The sequence below is a fragment of the Oratosquilla oratoria genome, chromosome 4, assembly GCF_046742065.1.
Source record: "Oratosquilla oratoria isolate Oo_2021 chromosome 4, ASM4674206v1, whole genome shotgun sequence".
NCBI lineage: Eukaryota > Metazoa > Arthropoda > Malacostraca > Stomatopoda > Squillidae > Oratosquilla > Oratosquilla oratoria.
This window is the reverse complement of record NC_134780.1, coordinates 25,369,737-25,387,236: the sequence shown is the minus strand read 5'-3', so window position 1 is coordinate 25,387,236 and position 17,500 is coordinate 25,369,737. Positions and strand designations below refer to the sequence as shown.

At 39.8% G+C, this 17,500-nt stretch overlaps 1 protein-coding gene across 2 annotated transcripts in view; it reads right to left on the bottom strand.

Moving 5' to 3' along the window:
• LOC143024688 (uncharacterized) overlaps positions 1-17,500 on the bottom strand; it is a 42,597-nt gene that overhangs the window by 4,027 nt on the left and 21,070 nt on the right. For both annotated transcript variants that reach the window (XM_076183689.1, XM_076183690.1), the window contains exon 2: positions 1,687-1,917. In XM_076183689.1, coding sequence (XP_076039804.1) covers positions 1,687-1,917 — 231 coding nt within the window. The remainder of the gene's footprint in view (positions 1-1,686; positions 1,918-17,500) is intronic.

The window sequence follows — 17,500 nt, the reverse complement described above, 5'->3', positions numbered from 1 at the left end:
GCATCAAGGGGGATCAAGTGAGATGAGACTTTGTAATGAACCAGAGGCTGTGACAATATGTAGATAGAATGAAATAAATAAATAAATAAATTAATTAATTAATTAATAAAACGAGGTGGAAGGGGCAATACAGAATAATAAATTTTCAACATCAGTAAATTAAAGATACAGAGGCTATGACAATGAACGAATAAAATAAATAGATAAAATTAATTAATAATAAAACGAGGTGATAGGGGCAACTAGGGAAAGAAAAATAAGACAGCAAAAAGCTAGACATCATGCGCGAGAAAGGACATTGAAACGAGGGAACAGGTAATCTTATTAGCAATTATAATAATTAACAAGTAAAAAAAAATCACACGTTCTAGTAACAGATGGTCAAAAGTTAAATTGGGAAGGTCATTTGGTAACCACAGAAAATGTAATAAGCACTTGCGAAATAAATTGGAAAATTCACTTGGAGACCACAGACACAGGGAATACATTTAAAGTAGCACAGTGTACAAGGACTAGAGAAAACAGGGTTTATGTATTTTTTTAATGATAACGGAACATGAATAATGAGGGGTACAAAGATGCCTTTACCCATGGCAAAAGGATAATTGGATTTTGGAGTGTAAGAATGTTTTTGTTGGTAGTTTGGCGTCAAGAGCAGCAGCAGGAGGAGGAGGAGGAGAAGGAGGAGGAAGGGTTAGTTTGGCGTCAAGAGTGGAGAAGGAGGAGGAAAAGGAAGGGTTAGTTTGGCGTCAAGAGTGGAGGAGGAGAAGGAGGAAAGGTTAGTTTGGCGTTAAGAACAGGAGGAGGAGGAGGAAGGGTTAGTTTGGCGTCAAGAGTGGAGAAGGAGGAGGAGGAGGAAGGGTTAGTTTGGCGTCAAGAGTGGAGGAGGAGAAAGGGTTAGTTTGGCGTCAAGAGTGGAGGAGGAGGAAGAGGAGGAGGAGGAGGAAGGGTTAGTTTGGCGTCAAGAGTGGAGAAGGAGGAGGAGAAGCAAGGGTTAGTTTGGCGTCAAGAGTTGGAGCTGGAGGAGTAGGAGGAAGGGTTAGTTTGGCGTCAAGAGTGGAGGAGGAGGAGGAGAAGGAGGAGGAAGGGTTAGTTTGGCGTCAATAGTGGAGGAGGAGGAGGAGATTGAGAAAGGTTTAAGAACCACAGACTCTTAACCAACAAGATCAGGACAAAGAGAGAGATCAGCATCCACAGTTGGACAACTACAAGAATTCAAAGATCCCTCCCTGTAAGAATGATCTTCCTGGCAAACAGTCTTATGTCCAGTGGATGCTTTTCTGAAGAGATAGTCCCGATGTGCTTAAAGGCAACGAAAACAAGAACGAAATATGAAAAAATCTCTATCGTGATTCCTGTGAATAAGGAAAATTCAGTTTATTCCCCCTAGTACAACAACAGAAAGATTTATTTCTAAATTATAACAATTTTGTGGGTCAGGGAAATCAAGGACATCATCTTTCTGTCCCACAAATGCATAACCACCAATGCATGGTCACCGAATCGGTGTACCGAAAGAAGCAGTGCTCTTTGTGTGTGTGTATGTTTGTGTATGTATCTATGTGTGTGGGTATGTATGTATGTATAGGTGTTCGTGAGTATGTGTATGTGTGCATGTGCACGGGCGTGCATGTATGTATGTGCGGCGACCACAGAAACTTTCCCAGCGAGTGTAAGCCGACATACCAAGAAGTTTGGCCATAGCAGCGGTGTGCTGGGAGAGGACATGCTGGGCAAGATCGTAGTGACGAACTGCCGCAGTCCCGGGTCCTCCTCCGGCGCCGGCTTGGTACCGGGCGCTGTCGACCCCGCCGGGACCGGAGCCTGACGCGGCAGCGGCGGCTGCGGCTGCGGCAGCCGCAGTGTGCGCCGAGGGGAGGACGAGAGGTCTGGCGGGACTGTACATGTCCCGGGAACCTGTCACAAAGAAAGAGAGAAAGACGTTAATTGATAGGACTGTTCTCGGTAATTGGCGAGAGGATGTGTTATTCCTCGGTTGGGTTAGGGGTATTGCGTGCAAGAGAAGGGATGTAGACTATGTGTTGCTATTGTTCCTGATGTATATAAGTACTATTGTTCTCGTGCCATTTTACGCTCCCAGGTGTTGGCTGGTTGTCAAGGGATTCCAATTTTGCACTTTTATTTTTTTGGAACAAGTATCTAATAGTCACTGCCAGTAATCGGAGAGAAGTGCAGGATTCGAACCCACAATTAAGCGAATGCGATACCAACCCGCTTTCGATTACCCCACCAATGCACATCACAAACGAAGAGTCTTCTTTGTATGCTGAGAGTTCTGTTTACATATGGAGATCACTTCAAGATTGTCTCTCTGAGTTATCCACAAGAATCAACTTATATCCTTGGATTTTATGTAGTATTTCAGGTTCTTTTCTCGGAAGGACAGTCTATATTTTAGGCAACAAAATGAAAAAAATAGTTATTGGGAAACAAAGAACTGGTCAAATTTGATGTTGAAACCCTTTTCACTAATGTACCAGTCTCAGTCTTAGGCGACATTGAAGAAACGCCCTTACCGATACCAAAAGGAAGTTTGATGAGTTATGTGTAACTTTGGAGCTTTCATCTTCAACAGAGAAGAGTCTGACCAACACAAGGGTCTCTCCGTGGGGCCCCCCACCCATTGCAGCGCTGCCAAAGCCATGCGTAGAACAACCAAAGACTGATGGTTTAAGACCACAGGTATTGGTACAAACTGGTTCAGTTATATAGATGATTGTCCGCAGAAGAACGTGTGGGAAATAGACCAAGTGGGCTAAAAAGAATGAATATTTCAGATACTAATATACAATTCACTGATGAAGTGGGGTATGAATTACCGATCTCTAGACAAGTGTTGGTCAAGGATCCTAAGTTCTCAGTGTACTATAAGTCGATCCACAAAGACGACAATTTTCACCTTTTTATGACCACATTATAAGAGAGCGACTCTTGGTATCAAGGTAAGATCTGGTATTGTTCTTTGCCTTAGACGCCTCAGAATTTGTAGTGATTATTTTATTTATTTATTTTTAACAGTGACGAGATTATATTCTCAAAACGTGTTAGACCGAAACATAAGAATGTACTCATTCTTGCCACCACCCAAAATCCACGTCCATATCTATATGTATATACACAGGTATTTACACACGGATATGTATATACATGTCTATATGTATATGAGTGTGTACATGTATATGCATACGCGTACGTACACCCAGTCTATACGTGTATGTCTACGATCAAAGCAATGCAATCTATACGTGTATGTCTACGATTAAAGTGTAAAATGTATGGTGCAGGTAGTGTGTGCGAGCCTCGGGAATGATCATTGGAGCAGGGACAGTGACAGATGAGGTGGTCCGTCACAGGGGTCCTTACGTGGAATGGTGACCAAACACATGTGTAGCATTGGACAAGTGTGTCTTTTGGCATACGTAGAATATCTCCCGAAATCGTGTCATTCACCACAATAATAATTATCATTACGCATGTTCCGTTGCCCCCCACCCCGTTCCCCCCTTCACCCTCCCCCTCCCCCCATGTCCCCTCACCATCCTTTGCCCTCATTTGATGTTTCATTTCCTTTCGTACAAATCTTACATGATTTTTTCCTTCTTTCGGACGAGTTGGATCATGGTGGCAGAGGAAACATCACTGAAAAAAACTCCTTTCTGACACAGCGCAAACTGAGGCGCAGGCGACACAGTCCACGCAGCACAGAACAAAGGCAGACTTCCTGCTGCTGAACTGAAGTACAGTTTGTACTTCCCTCGCACTTGAAATGCTGAGGTAGGTAGTACATCTAGGAGCATTTTCACTCGGAGAGAAGTTCAAAATATACTTCAGTTTAGTAACAAGAAGTCTGTGTTTACTCTGTGCTACGTTGCCTATGTCTCCTGCGTCTCAGTTTGCGTTTAGCCTTTGTAAACAAGGCTAGTGTTTGTTTCATTGCGGTCTACCAAGAAGCTACGGATATGATTTCGATTTAATATCATTAACTCGTCCTTTTCAGAGGAGGCGACGATTGCTAAATATTTGAACATATTTGAACAGAGCTGGGAGACTTGCTTCCTTAACTGTACGAAAAAAGAAAATATAACAATGGGATTATCATAGGGACGCATCGGTTGTGGTGCCCACAAAGGGTTTTAGAAGGAAATAGACAAGAACCGGTTTACTAAAAGAATAGTTAAGGAATGGAATAAACTTGGTAACCATGTAGTGTGCGCTAAAACTATTAGTCAAGAGAAGATTACATAGCTTTATGGATAGATATGACACATATTTAGGGACATGGAACTGCCTAGTGTAGGGATTATGGTCTCTTGTAGTCTCTTTTATTCTTACGTGTTCGGTAATGTACAGCTGTGTCCAAAAATCCCCTTCCACGTTTACGCTGAAACATTCGTTTCTTGCGTGAAGACCTCCCATGAACAATTATTTATATATATTTAGTTATTTAGTTATTTGTCTGTATATTTTTCAATCTATTTGATTGTGCCTTTAGCTACCTCCCTTGTAAGGGGAAAAACCTTTTGGTATACAATTATTATTACTAATAATATTATCATTATCATTAATATCATTGTTATCATTATTATTATTATTATTATTATTATTATTATTATTATTATTATTATTATTATTATTATTATTATTATTATTATTATTATTATCATTGTTATTATTATGGTTATTATCTTTATTGTTATTATCATTATTACTATTATTATCATTATTATAATTAATTATACCATAATTATTATTATTATAATATTGTTATTATTGGTATTATTATGGTCATTATCTTTATTGTTATTATTATTATTTTCATGCCTTTGTTTTTTGGCTACCTTTAAGGGGGAAAAAGGCCTTTGGTATATGTATGTATTATCATTATTATTATTATCATTATTATTATTATTATTATTATTATTATTATTATTATTATTATTATTATTATTATCATTATTGATATTACTATTACTATTATTAGTATTATCATTGTTGTTATTATTATTATTATTATTATTATTATTATTATCATTATTATTATTATTATTATTATTATTATTATTATTATTATTATTATGGTTATCTTTATTATTATTATTATGGTTATCTTTATTGATATTATTATTAGTATTATTATTATTATTATTATTATTATTATTATTATTATTATTATTATTATTATTATTATTATTATTACTATTATCATTATCATTATTATCAATTTTTATCATTATTATTATCATTATGGTTATTATATTATTGTTATATTATTTCATTATTATATATTATTATTATTATTATTATTATCATTATTACGTTTGTTATTGGTAATATTATTATCTTTATTGATATCATTCATTATTAATATCATTATTATTATGATTATTATTATTATTATTATTATTATTATTATCATTATTATTATTATTATTATTATTATTATTATTACTATTATCTTTATTGATATCATCATCATCATCATCATCATCATCATCATCATCATCATCATCATCATCATCATCATCATCATCATGGTTATTATCTTTATTGATATTATCATTATTATCATTATTAGTATTATCATTATCATTATTATCTATTTTTATCATTATTATTATAATTATTATGGGTATTATATTATTATTATTATTATTATTATTATTATTGTTATTATTATTATTATTATTATTATCATTATTATTATCATTATTATTATTATTATTATTATTATCATTACTACTACTACAAACACATTTTTCATCTTATTCTATTTTATTTTATTTTATTTCTAATTTTTAATTTCATTTATTTATCTATTCATTCTTTTTATCCGGTGGATCGCATGTTGGGATCAAGGAGACATTATCCACGGGAGGAGAACACGTGTCCTTTATGAGCCCCAGACATCTGTGGGTTGGTCACCCTCCCGGCCACTGGTATTCAGGCCACCTGCGCAGTTCGCCTGCCTGCCTGCCTGCCTGCCTGCCTGCCTGCCTGCCTGCCTGCCTGCCTGCCTGCCCAACCTGCGCACATCTGTACTCACCGGTTCCTAGCGAAGACTGTGTACGTGTGTGTACGAATGTGTGGTTGTACGTGTGTGTGTGTACGTGCGTGTGTGTGTGTGTGTACATGTGTGGTTGTGCTTGTGTGTGTGTACGTGTGTGCATATGTGTGTACGTGCGTGTGTGTGTGTGTACATGTGTGCATGTGTGTGTGTATACGTGTGTGTGTGTACGTGTATGTGTTCGTGTGTGTACGTGCGTGCATGTGTGTGTACATGTGTATACATGCATGTGTGTGTGTGTGTGTATACGTGTGTGTGTGTACGTGTATGTGTTCGTGTGTGTGTGTGCGTACGTAGCCACACTCTTGGCAATTCCAACGATGCATCAGAGTTTATCACTATTCTATTTTCCCTTATCTTTTCTGGAAACGCATCAAACTGATCCTCCCCCCCCCAGCTGCTCTTCCCCTCCCCTCCCCCAGTCCCCCCCTAGCCCTCCACTACCATTTCTCTCATCTCTCTCTCTCAGCGCAACCTCCCCTCCCCCTTCCTTCCCCTCCCCCTTCCTCTCTCCTCCCCCCATCCCAGCAGGTGACGTGTGAGTCTCTTACATACATTTGTCATTGGTGAAACACAAACGAAGGTGTCTTTTTATGCGTTGCTGTTCATCTCCGCGCGACTTCGCAGCTCCTACGGAAACTGCGGACGCTGCAAATTGCGACTGCGCCTCTCTCCCTCCCGTCACGTGCCGCAGCCTAGCTCCACTTGCGGCGGCCGCAGACAGCAGTAGCAGTAGCAACAGATGCGTATCCAGGTGTTATCTGCGGTCGACTGCGGCAGATAGTATTCATACAATAATGCGTTGGCGCATGCTTTTCTGTGTGTGTGATTCACAATGGTTTTGGATAACGTGTAGTGTGTGTGTATTTGTGTGTGTGTATGTGTGTGTGTGTATGTGTGTGTGTGTGTGTGTGTGTGTGTGTGTGTGTGTGTGTGTGTGTGTGTGTGTGTGTGTGTGTGTGTGTGTGTGTGTGTGTGTGTGTGTGTGTGCTCATATTTATGTACTTATAGGTAGATGTACAGTATATGTACGCTAAGGTACAGCATCTGTACATGTGTGCATTCATGCATGTTTTTCATGTATGTATATATGTATGAATGTATGTATTTATGTTTATATGTATACAAGTATTCATGCATGAATGTGTGTTCATGTATATATGTATATATATGTGTCTCCAAGTATGTTTGTATGTATGCATGTGGGTAGGTATATGACTGTACAGTACTAGTTTGTATGTATGTATATATGTATGTATGCATGCATGTAGTTAGGTAAGAATGTGAATGTAGAGTACATGTTTGTGTGTGAGTGTATGTTTGTATATATGTAGGTAGGTAGGTATGTGCATATACGTGTGTACGTATATATACATGCATGTATGTATGTATGTATGTATGTGAGTATATGTATATATGTATGTATATATGTGTGGATACATATCTAGAGGTGAAACGTGTGTAATGGAGTGATGCGGCTTCGAGAGGGAGAGAGAGAGTGAGCCAGAGATAGAGAGAGAGAAGAAAAGAGAGAGAGAGAGAGAGAGAGAGAGAGAGAGAGAGAGAGAGAGAGAGGAAGAGAGGAATGTGGAATCGAGGAAGAGACAGAGAGTCTGGTAGTTGACAGAGATGATTTAAATCACCTGCCGACAACCAACATAAAACGAGAGACTGAGGTGGAAGAAGGCCTTTCAACGGCACAAATGACGTCATCCGCACAAATGACGAAAGCGCTAATTTTGTTTTTACGTCTATAGTAAGAATTAGTTGGCATTACGTCACAAGTTTTATCGACATGCTTCTGTGAGAGTTAATACATGGGATATCATTTACACCTGCCTGTGTTCAACAAGTGTGTGTGTGTGTGTGTGTGTGTGTGTGTGTGTGTGTGTGTGTGTGTGTGTGTGTGTGTGTGTGTGTGTGTGTGTGTGTGTGTGATTCACCATGGTCTTGGATCACGTGTTGGACTCCGGATCGACAGTTATTACACTCCCGAATGAAAGGTCATAGGTCATATATGGCATGATCTATGATAATGCTGTGACCTTACACACACACACACACACACACACACACACACACACACACACACACACACACACACACACGCACACACACACACATATATATATATATATATATATATATATATATATATATGATAATTATCATAGATACAAACAAGTAATGTAATTAAGTAAAATCATTACATAAGTTCGAATACGTAAAATTATTAGATAAGTAACAAACTAGAATTTATGATAAATGATAAAAACGTAATAAACGAAATGGGTAAATTCGTGAGAAAAAAAAATCCCATTCGACCACGGGATGATAGCGAACGACTTGACGTCACCAAGATGGCGTCAACCAAAATCCTCGCACGCCAAGTTTGTTTTGGTTTTGGCAACGAGCGAGGCTCTCCTCAATTTTCTTGAGGTGATTTGCAGCTCCGGGGAGTAGAATTTCACGGCCTCAACATTTTTCACTTAATCCTCCCCCTCCTCCCCCCGCCCTGAATTCTTAATATCTGTGTGGCTCCCCCCCACCCCCCATTCATTTTTCTCCCAAATCTCACCCGACCCGAAAATATAAAAAAGAGAAAATACATATAATAATGATACTACTATTACTGCTGCTGCTACTACTACTAGTACTACTAGTACTACTACTATTACTACTAGGCTTACTACTGGTACTGCTACTACTACTACTACTACTGATAATGATAATAATAATGATAATAATGATAATAATAATAATAATAATAATAATAATAATATAATAATAATAATAATAATAATAATAATAATGATGATGATGATGATGATGATGATAAAGATATTGATGAAAAGAAACCCTTTGTTTTTATTGTCAACGTAATAAAAAGATCCTCCTGGTCAGTGATGGATTTTTAATATATATTGAGATTCCTCACAACATATATAGAAATGTACAATTATTTGCAAAACTAAACCAAACGACTAACTAGACAGCCAAACTAAACCAAATTATTCTTGACTAACCAAACCAGTGTATGAGATATAACACGACGAAAGACAGCAACGTGAAGCTATTTATCAGTATAGAGGCGCTGGTGAAACACAGTCCATAAATAACCACCACAAGAGTATCCGTTTATTGGCCGATGCGTAGGCACCCATTTGACTGATGCACAGATGTTTGGGAAATCAATTAACCTAAAGAACTGAGTCGGGGGCCACGGAATTGAACGTATGCCGAAGACGAAAGATGCTTCCCAGTTCGGAAGTAGTTCGATGGCGTGTTCGGCCACAGTCTCTTCGCTACCGAGAGGGTGGAAGGGGGCAAAGGGGGGCTCAATTAAATCTTGTGGCCGCAGTGCGATTGAAAGGTAGACTGTTACTCGGAATGGAAATTGTCTGTTCGGCTTACGAATACTCGCACTTGAAACAAATTGATAACATGCGATGGACGAATTGCCCAACTGGGCTGTGGAGCAAGTAAACACTTGTTCTGACGTCGCGCACAGGTGTTCGAACGAGCCAATGGAAAAGTAAGAGTTAACGCTACTTCACACTGGGCACTTTATCGCCAACTGTTGTGAGTTCGTTCGAGTAGGAACGACTTTGGTTACAATTTTCTCCTTTTCGAATATCCAAAAAGCCAAATTGCCTTTGCGTCAGATACTGAGCAACTGAACGGTAAACTAAGAGAAAATAAACGTTTACAAAAGTTAGACACAGTGGTGAAATGTTCTTAGGGAGGTCTAGAATAGTGTAACCAAAGTTTCCTTCTAATTATTCAAATTCACAATGGTTGACGGTAATCGGCCAAGTGTGAAGCGGTATTTACACACAGGTGGTGATGTAGCCTTCTTCGTATACAAGTGATATTTCAGAATTTGTAATATATGTTTTTTGACTGGTTCTTATTGAAACTCCGAATATGTTAATAGAATATTACAGAAAAAAATGCAAGGCTTTGGTATGTTAATTAACAATACTAAGGAATACATGTGTATTTGTGTCTGAATGAAAACACAATATTATTATAGCATTACATGATTTATGTTTACGTTATAAATTAAGATAATGACATGAAAATATCATGACATATTAGGAACATTGCGGCATAAGAAAGTCATACCTCTCGTCGTGTGGACGAGGGGTGTGGGACGCATGTTGAGGGCCGATCGTTGTATGGACAAGAGCCTGTTTGTGTGGGACGCATGTCGAGAACAGATCGTTACACGCACACACACACACACACACACACAAACACGCACACATCATCATCATCATCATCATCATCATCATCATCATCATCATCATCATCATCATCATCATCGCCGCCACCACGCCATGAATGGGGAGCGAGCTCGGATCCCCTGCATTAAGAGCCCGACACACTAACCACTATACCAGCAAATCGTGTGTGTGTGTGTGTGTGTGTGTGTGTGTGTGTGTGTGTGTGTGTGTGTGTGTGTGTGTGTGTGTGTGTTTATGTTATAATGTGTATGTGAGAGTATATGTGTATGTGTGAGAGGGAGAGTCTGTGTATGTGAGAATGTATGGCGTGAGTGAGACAGAGAGCGAGAGAGGGAGAGCAGAGAGTCAGTGTGTATGAGAGCGTGTGTCTGTATGTGTGTATGTGAGACTTTATATGTGTGTGTATGTTTGTTTATGTGTATGTGAGAAAGCGTGTGAATATGTGGATGCGTGTGCGAGTGTGTGTGTGTGTGTGTGTGTGTGTGTGTGTGTGTGTGTGTGTGTGTGTGTGTGTGTGTGTGTGTTCTTGAACTCGCTTATTTCCCATAAGAGCAAGTGTTGGATGCAAATGGGAGAAAACGCGCACTGTCTCGCCCGTGTGGGTCCGTCTGTCCGCGTAATAATAAATAAGGGCCGTTCTCTTGCACCACAAGTATCGATGTTTGCATTAGCTTTCCTGCCAATTCACGGCACGGGGAGGGGCCCGGGGGGGGTGAGGGGGGTCTCCTCCGTCCTCGGTACATATATAGTCAAGCTCGTCTTCGTGCAGAGATATATGTACACACGCACAGGCACACACGTACACATGCGCGCACACACATATATGCACACACACATACATATGCACATACACATTCACACACACACACAAATGCATGCACATATATGTATGCACACACACATACATATGCACGTACAGATGCACACACACAGGCATCTGTGTCCGTGTTCGATATATGAACAGTAAGGCACGCCTTCATGCACGGACACACACACGTGCACGCGAACACACACACACACACACACACACACACACACACACACACACACACACACACACACACACACACACACACACACACACACACACACACACACACACACACACACACACACATAGGTACAGCTAAGTATGGTGACAAATGGAGAGTAAGAGGTAGGACACCACGAGTGTAGCTTCCTTCCTGCATGCTACATTTAGGCAGATAGATTTAGTTAGGTCAATACATACAGAATGCTAAGGAATGTAGATTCCTAAGCTGGGCAGTCGACAAATGGAGTGAAGAACCAGGAGGAAGCATTAGACGTCCTGACCATAAGACAAGTTAAGATATTCGGACGGTTTAAAGATCAGCAACCTCAGAATACTCTTGTACCTCACATATTAGCTTGACAAGAGAAAAATCTCCAGAAATTAGATTGTAACCATAAATCTCCCCAACAGTGAAGATCATTTGATTAAGGTTGGATTGGGTTAGGCTTGGTTAGGTTAGGTTAGGCTTTGTTAGGTTAGGTTATTATAGGTTAGGCTTGGTTGGATTAGGTTGTTATAAGTTAGATTAGGCTTGGTTAGGTTAGGTTATTTCAGGTTAAGTTATTTTAGGTTAGGTTATTTTATTTTAGGTTGTTTTAGGTTAGGTTAGGCTTGGTTGTTTCAGGTTAGGTTATTGTAGGTTAGGTTAGGTTATTTTATTTTAGGTTATTTTCGGTTTAGGTTAGGTTAACCATCTTAAGATCAGCCACCCTAAATATTAGCTTGTTAAGATAACCCTCCGTTAATTGCGGATCTTAACGACGTCCAAATGTTGTTTAGGAAGAAGAACCAAGAGATGAAATACTGCGAGAAGTGTCTGCCGGCTGGTAGAACAAAGAACTAAAATCTTTAAACTCAAGGAAGAGTAGAGTCAACGTAGAAAATAAAGAAAAAAATCGAAAAAAGAAAGAGATAAAAAGGAAGAAAGAAAAGAAAGAACGAAAGAAGAAAAACATAGAAAAATAGGAAAAAAAATGAAAAGTATTTTTTTTCTTTTAAGAAAAATCAAAGGATACATTCCTATGAAGGAGGGAACCGCAGAAGGCACGCGCGTGCGTATTTCAACCCGTGAGATTCGGTAGTAGGAGGTAACCACACATCTGTATGTAAACACCCCACATCCACCGACGCCCTCTCGCGCTTTAGGCGTGAAACCCGAATGTGACGTCTTTCTTTACAACTTGGGAGCGGGGGGACGCACTTCCAGGAACGTCCCCAATGGTTGAATGGACGCTGAAGACGCGGCCTGTGCTTGTCCGTGTGATGTGATTATCAGAAGCTCGTATCCACTAGAGACGACCCTCGATGGAAGAGGAGACGAAGGAGCGGACGCTCACAGAAAACCTCACGGCTGGAGGGGCAAGTTGACCGAACCTGTCGAGGGTTGTTTGGAGTGGGATGGAAGGGCGTCTGCATGAGAGCTTGCTCCTCGGAAAGACCATGAGGACCGGCGTCGGCGTGTGAGTGAAGCGAAGCGCTCCCTGGCGTATGACGCCCCCCTACCGAATGGATGATTGATGATTGATGATGATGATTGTCAAAGAGAAAGCACCATTGGGGAACGACGAGGGAGCCTGGACATGGGTTCTTGTGGTTAAAAAAGGAAGGTTCTATTTTTTTTTTCTTTTGTGTGTGTTGCGTTATTATGCATACTGTATATATACATATATATATATATATATATATATATATATATATATATATATATATATATATGTATATATTTGATTATCTATTTTCTATTTTTTCTTATTATTATTATTATTATTATTATTATTATTATTATCATTATTATTATTATTATTATTATTATTATTGTTGTTGTTGTTGTTGTTGTTTTTGTTGTTGTTGTTGTTGTTGTTGTTGCTAACATTATTATCATAATTATATTTTATTTTATTGTACTTTATTTTATTTTTATTGGTTTTTTTTTTCCGTGCATGTTAGTGTCCGGGATTATTTGTTCACGATTTTGCCTTCTTGTTCTTGTTCTTGTTAATCTTGTCCTTGTTATTCTTGTTTTGGATGTGATGATAGGTTTAGTTTTTAAAGTCGCGCGCGCGCGCACACACACACACACGCATACAAACACACACACAAACACACACAAACACACGCACACACACACACACACCAACACACACACACACACACACACACACACACACACACACACACACACACACACACACACACACAAACCTCAATACCGTGCATAGTATCAAAACAGTAGGTTTCAGAACTCTCATTAATATTACTTGTGTATAATATATATTTTGGTTTTAGTATTCTACTTACAATAATGCAAATATTGTCCATATTCTAATGTCCTTGCTTAAAGGAATTTCATGGTATTGATGTGTGTGTGTGTGTGTGTGTGTGTGTGTGTGTGTGTGTGTGTGTGTGTGTGTGTGTGTGTGTGTGTGTGTGTGTGTGTGTGTGTGTGTGTGTGTGTGTGTGTGTGTGTGTGTGTGTGTGTGTGTGTATGTATATATATACATACATATATATATATATTTTTTTTCCTCCGCGTGCAAGTGCGTAGTGCACTTTCAATTGTTGCACAAGTGGCATTTTATTTTATTTTATTACATTTTATTTCATTGCATTTTATTGTATTGTATTGTACTTTATTGTATTTAATTTTATTATATTGCATTTATTCTTTGTAAATTAAATGTATGCACAATTGGGTATGTAAGGTGGTCCAGTCGTCCGGTACTCGGAGCGACTGGAAGAGGAGGGGGGACCCGGACAGCTTCGGCAGTGCGGAATACCTCTCCCAATTCCAACCACGGACAGTATAATAGCTCATTTGAACACTGTACATTTTCACACCCCTGAAGACGGTCCTAGGACTAGGACCGAAACGTCGGGCATTAAACTTCCCACTTTGAGTCTGGTGTTTACGCTTCTCCCCTTACAATATATATATATATATTTAACGACGGTTTTCCACCATCTGAGACTATGACGTCACCACAGCATCAGATTTCTTCGATAACCGAAGCTTCTATCCATCTGTCACGTACGAGGAGGCATCTTTCTCCTCTTTCTCCTCCCCTCCTCCTCCTCCTCATCATCATCATCCTCATCTCCTTCCCCTCCTCCTCTCTTCCCTCCTTTCCCCTTTCCTTTCTTTTCCTCCTCCTCCTTCCTCTTCCTCCTCCTTGTCCTCGTCTTCCTCCTCCTCCTCCTTCCACTCGTGTTCATGCGTCGTTGAGGCCCAACATAGGTCGCCGCCACAGGTGTCCCCGGTGACGTGTGCTCTTCTGCCACGGGGGGGGGGGGGACTGTTCCGACAGCTGTTGAATTATTGACGGGGCGTCAATCGATACCAGAACAGCTGTTGTCTCTCCCTGTCCACAAGGACATCTGTCCATCTGTCTCTTTACCTGTCCACCCCGGGACGGCGCCCTCAGCGCAGGAACCATTTTCCTGAAGAGTCTGTCCGAAAAGCGATTTCTTCTCGGGACAGGAGTTTGTGGACCACGGATTTTGGTTCACATGTATCCACACATACATACATACATACATACGAACATGCATGCATAATCCCATATTTTATTTCCATGTATGAACCATGTGTACATGTATGTATGTATATATGTTTGTATGTATTGTTTGTATCTATATGTATGTGTGCATGTATATATATATAAACATATATACTCGTATATATATATATATATATATATATATATATATATATATATATATATATATATATATATATATACTCTTATGTGTGTGTGTGTGTGTGTGTGTGTGTATGTGTGTGTGTATGTTTGCATGTATGTATGTATGTATGTATGTATTATAAAAACTTGAGCGGCTTTCTACCTTTATGTTTGAAACGTAAGATTTACAATGAATGTATAGTCCCAGCTACGATCTACACATGTGAGACTGACGAAGGTGATGGAGATAAAGCTAAAGAGAGTAAAGAGGAGAATGGAGAGATCAATGGTGGGGAATAACGCTGAGAGACCGAAAGAGAGCAAATTGAGTGAAAGAGCAGACTGGAGTGGATTTCTCAAGCGGGAATATGCTAAACAGCTGCTGAAATAATACTAGATTGACAAATGTAATGCTAAATATTTTGTTCTTGTTAGGATAGTATTATATTTAGAAGAAATATGCTAAATTTAGCATAATGATAAATTTGGCCACCACAGCGACTGAAATTATGCTAGATTGGCAGAAATTATGTTATTTTCTTCCTCATAAGACGTTCAGTTTCTATTATATTTCTAAATATAGTATCTTATGGGGACATATGCTAGATTTAGCATAATTATGCTAAATCTGGTTAACCTGGTCAGAACCATAGAACCAATTCAAATGACGTTTGGATTTCTGGTGACCGACAGCGTGCGTGCCATGGCACGGGCGGTTGGTGAAGGTGTCATGGCACGGGCAGGGTGCGTGCCATGGCACATTTAGTTGGTTCGCTTGTCATGGCACGGACGGGAAGCGTGCCATGACACGGGTGGTTGGTGCGTGTGCCATGACACGGACAGGACGCGTGCCATGGCACCTCAAACGGCACGTGGCACGAGGAGGCCTCGTGGACAAAGATGGCCGCTCGCGTTGCCCTGGACGGCAGCCATGCTAATTTGGTTGATCAAATTCAGGTACATCCCGGAGGGCAATTTACACTATTTATCACAAATAGGGCAAATAGGTCGAAAGGAAGGTTTGCAAATCTGAGTGTAGGCTATGGTGTCCCTTCTCTCTCTCTCTCTCTCTCTCTCTCTCTCTCTCTCTCTCTCTCTCTCTCTCTCTCTCTCTCTCTCTCTCTCTCTCTCTCTCTCTCTCTCTCTCTCCTAACGTGGTCTGTGCGTATGGATGCCACTTTAGAATAAGAAAATAAACACTAATAAACGAAATAGACTGATGAATAGGTAAATATATGAAAACAAGAATAAACAAGAATAAGCAAATAACTTGAATAAATTAATTAATAAATAGATGAATATAAACACGAATAAATAAATGAATAATAGATAAATGACTAATCCCGCCCATATGCCTATTTTCAAGACCAATACACACACACACACACACACACACACACACACACACACACACACACACACACACACACACACACACACACACACACACACACACACACACACACGACTCGACGGCGCAGTGGTGGCGTTCGCAACCGCTCCTACAATGGTCCGAGTTCGAATCCCGCCCAGGGCTGAAATAATTTCAGTGTCGCTGCGAGTCGCTACTCCAACTCTCGTGGCGAAGGAGTCGGGTGTGGGTGTGCGTGTAAGGTCAGAGTATTACACATAGATCGGTCATATATGAGCTCAGCTCTCATCCGAGAGGGTAATAGCTGTCGATCACGAGTCCGACACGTGATCCAAGACCATGGTGAATCACACACACACACGCACGCACGCACGCATACTCTGAGTACCATATTCCCCAATACTAAGGTTACCTTACAATAAATATATATATATATTTTTATCATGACTTCTAATGCAACCTGTAACTGGCCTTCCAAAATTTATATAATCAATGTCGCGACCCAGACTCTCAACGTACAGGCACAGTTGTTCCCAAAAGTCGATAAGTGTCGCTTGTTTTATCTCTGGCGCCGCAAATGATCTTTGGCGCCGCAAACGACCTCTGGCGCCGCAGACTTGTGTCCTGATTGCCGTCGGGTTAAGTCTGGTTGGAGACCAAGAGGAACTGGCCTCTTAGACAGTGGAGGTTAAGAAATTGAAATACGAGTATCTGGAGAATAGATCGTATCTTTTTTAAGTCCGTGGTGGCCTTTGACCTGACTTCTTGTAGTGATTGTACACGTTCACTTGGAAAAAAGATTAATAATGATAATAATAATAATAATAATAATAATAATAATAATAATAATAATAATAATAATAATAATAATTGATAATAATAATGATAATAATGATAATAATAATAAAACAACAATAAGAATCTGATCATGAATAGTATCACGTGACCATAAATTGATGAATCGGGCAGCTACACTCGCGTTTACGTCGTCGAAGGCACCTTCCACACGTATCGACTTTTCGTCGGTCGTGCGCCGTCCACGACACGACGTCGTGCTCTCAAGTAACCGTGCGTGTCTAT